Source organism: Copidosoma floridanum, unplaced genomic scaffold (assembly GCF_036245765.1).
Source record: "Copidosoma floridanum isolate Cflo_tuat_1 unplaced genomic scaffold, Cflo_Japanese_pri ptg000035l, whole genome shotgun sequence".
NCBI lineage: Eukaryota > Metazoa > Arthropoda > Insecta > Hymenoptera > Encyrtidae > Copidosoma > Copidosoma floridanum.
The window spans coordinates 2802858-2804862 of NW_028321912.1; the positions used below are offsets into that span (position 1 = coordinate 2802858).

Below are 2005 nucleotides of genomic sequence, written 5' to 3' on the forward strand. Positions count from 1 at the left end.
ATCATAGGTAATTTTGCAGTAGACTTTTATACTGTAAGTATTTCTTTTTGGTATTAAATCAAGAAACTGTACTTAGCATAATTAGTGCATCGACAAGTGTATAAGCGTATTAATTAACTTTTATTAGAAAACGTTAAAATTTTAATTTTTATTTTTGTATCAATGTGATTAAAACTATGAGACTTCAAATGGCTTTGGTTCATTATTCGTGATAAAAAAGATGAGGTTATGCAGTGACATCATTTATTTTTTTCTTTATACATTTTTTTTTGTTAACCGTGACCGTGACTAAGCAGATATTTTTAATCTTGGTGACAGTCTATTTATCGACAACTGGCCCATGTTTTTTAGGAAAAGATATATACAAGGTCTTGTCTTCACTAAGCCATGCCTCAACTTTTTCCATATCATACATTTCTAAAATGTCACGGGTGACGGTCATAGTTTCGTATGAGATGTTTCCATTTTCTTCTAGTTGACCCGTAACTGTGATAAAGTTATCACGGACCTAAAAATTACACAGATATCTTAGTTAACATATTTTTTTATAATAAAATAAGCTGTATTCATATAAAGTAAATAGTACTGGAGGATTCACTCCCGCAAGCTTCTTGACCAACTCTCTGAGAGTTAATAACAAATATTTAATTTTCTGATTTGGTTAGAACAATTAAATAACTTGCAACTACTAAATATATAATTTTCATTTTTAGTAAAAATTTTAACTTCTCATTTAATCCCATTTTCAAACTTATGCACCCAAGACTGGTCTTGACCAATCACAGAACGATTACATCAGTGGCCATTAAAATTTATGTTCAGGTAAACGTATGATGCAGGTAGAAATAAGAGAATTCCAACAGGTACAAACTTTTGTTTATACTAAGGTCTGATCAAAATTGTTGACGGAGCAGAACATGAGACAAACAGCATATACGTTTTAAAACTTATTTTAAGCGTTTAAGACGATTTTAAAACTAAATTAGATAAAGAACTTCCATACTTACGGTAGCGCTTATTGAAGCCAGGGAAAATTGTGCACAATCCATCATTCTTTTATAAACGTCCTACAAATACATTACTATCATGTAGTCACCATGTATGTATATATATATATATATATATATATATATATATATATATATATATATATAAATGTATATGTTTTATACAGTACATATATACACGTATTCATATAGTTATTTGTTCACTATTGCTGATGGCTTTACCTTATTTTCGTTGGGTTCGAAGGAACAATCACCACCGGGTATCTTTGTAACGGCTAACTTTCTTTCCTCTGTATTTGTGTTGCTCGAAGACACAATCTGATGACCCGACAAGCTAGAATATTCGCTCCCACCGAAGGGAGGTCCTATATCATCGCCGTCATCGATTTTTACTTTCACATTTTCGTCAGCCATTTTGATTAAAATACTAGTACATCGTGATTTTCTCGACTGGTGAAAAAAGCGTAGATTGTAGTTAAAGTTACTTTATGCAGAACCCCTTTTTACTAATAGGTGAAGTGAGTGTCTTTCGGTCTCGTGGCAGAGAATAGAATGAAACTCTTTATGTAAGCCGATTACTTCAGCTACGATTCTACGTATGCCCCCAGGACGAATGATATGCATAACAGATGTAGCATATAGTATGTTTTATATCCGCTAGGTGCATTAGGTTGAAGGGGAGGGCTGGCGCCACTAGTCACTTTAACATATCTTAAGCATTGGGTCTTATGGGCAGTAAGGGTCAATTGATGCGCTAATGATGGATACTTGAAAGCTTTTTTTTCCACAAGATTTATAACATGAACTTTGAGGCAAAGTGTGGCAGCACCAGTCATTTATACGCTGTAAAATCCGAATGTGTTGAAGTACATGTTTAAGAAGGTTCGGTCGTTTTTTCTGGGGGGTGGGGTGAGTGGGTGTGCGGGGGGCTTCCATAAGACACCGTGTTAAAGTGAGTTGTGCTAACGGCGCATGAAAACGTCTGCTTACTACATCAC

The 2005-nt window shown here is 34.2% G+C and overlaps 1 protein-coding gene across 1 annotated transcript; it reads right to left on the bottom strand.

The window, feature by feature from the left end:
- Positions 1-297: 297 nt before the first annotated feature.
- LOC149373204 (uncharacterized) lies at positions 298-1564 on the bottom strand. Its single transcript, XM_089597712.1, has 3 exons — positions 1230-1564; positions 1008-1067; positions 298-508 (listed from the first exon to the last, which is right to left on the bottom strand). The coding sequence occupies exons 1-3, from the start codon at positions 1419-1421 to the stop codon at positions 320-322; spliced, it is 441 nt and encodes a 146-aa protein (XP_089453838.1). The 5' UTR covers positions 1422-1564; the 3' UTR covers positions 298-319.
- Between the last annotated feature and the right edge of the window lie 441 nt (positions 1565-2005).

What these genes read in the sequence shown, in the direction of transcription:
- LOC149373204 (XM_089597712.1), bottom strand. Translation starts at nt 1,421, where the DNA reads ATGGCTGACGAAAATGTGAAAGTAAAAATCGATGACGGCGATGATATA. An exon ending in TCGAACCCAACGAAAATAAG is followed by an intron (nt 1,068 to 1,229) that starts GTAAAGCCATCA and finishes ATGTATTTGTAG; the next exon opens with GACGTTTATAAAAGAATGAT. An exon ending in TGGCTTCAATAAGCGCTACC is followed by an intron (nt 509 to 1,007) that starts GTAAGTATGGAA and finishes TGTAATTTTTAG; the next exon opens with GTCCGTGATAACTTTATCAC.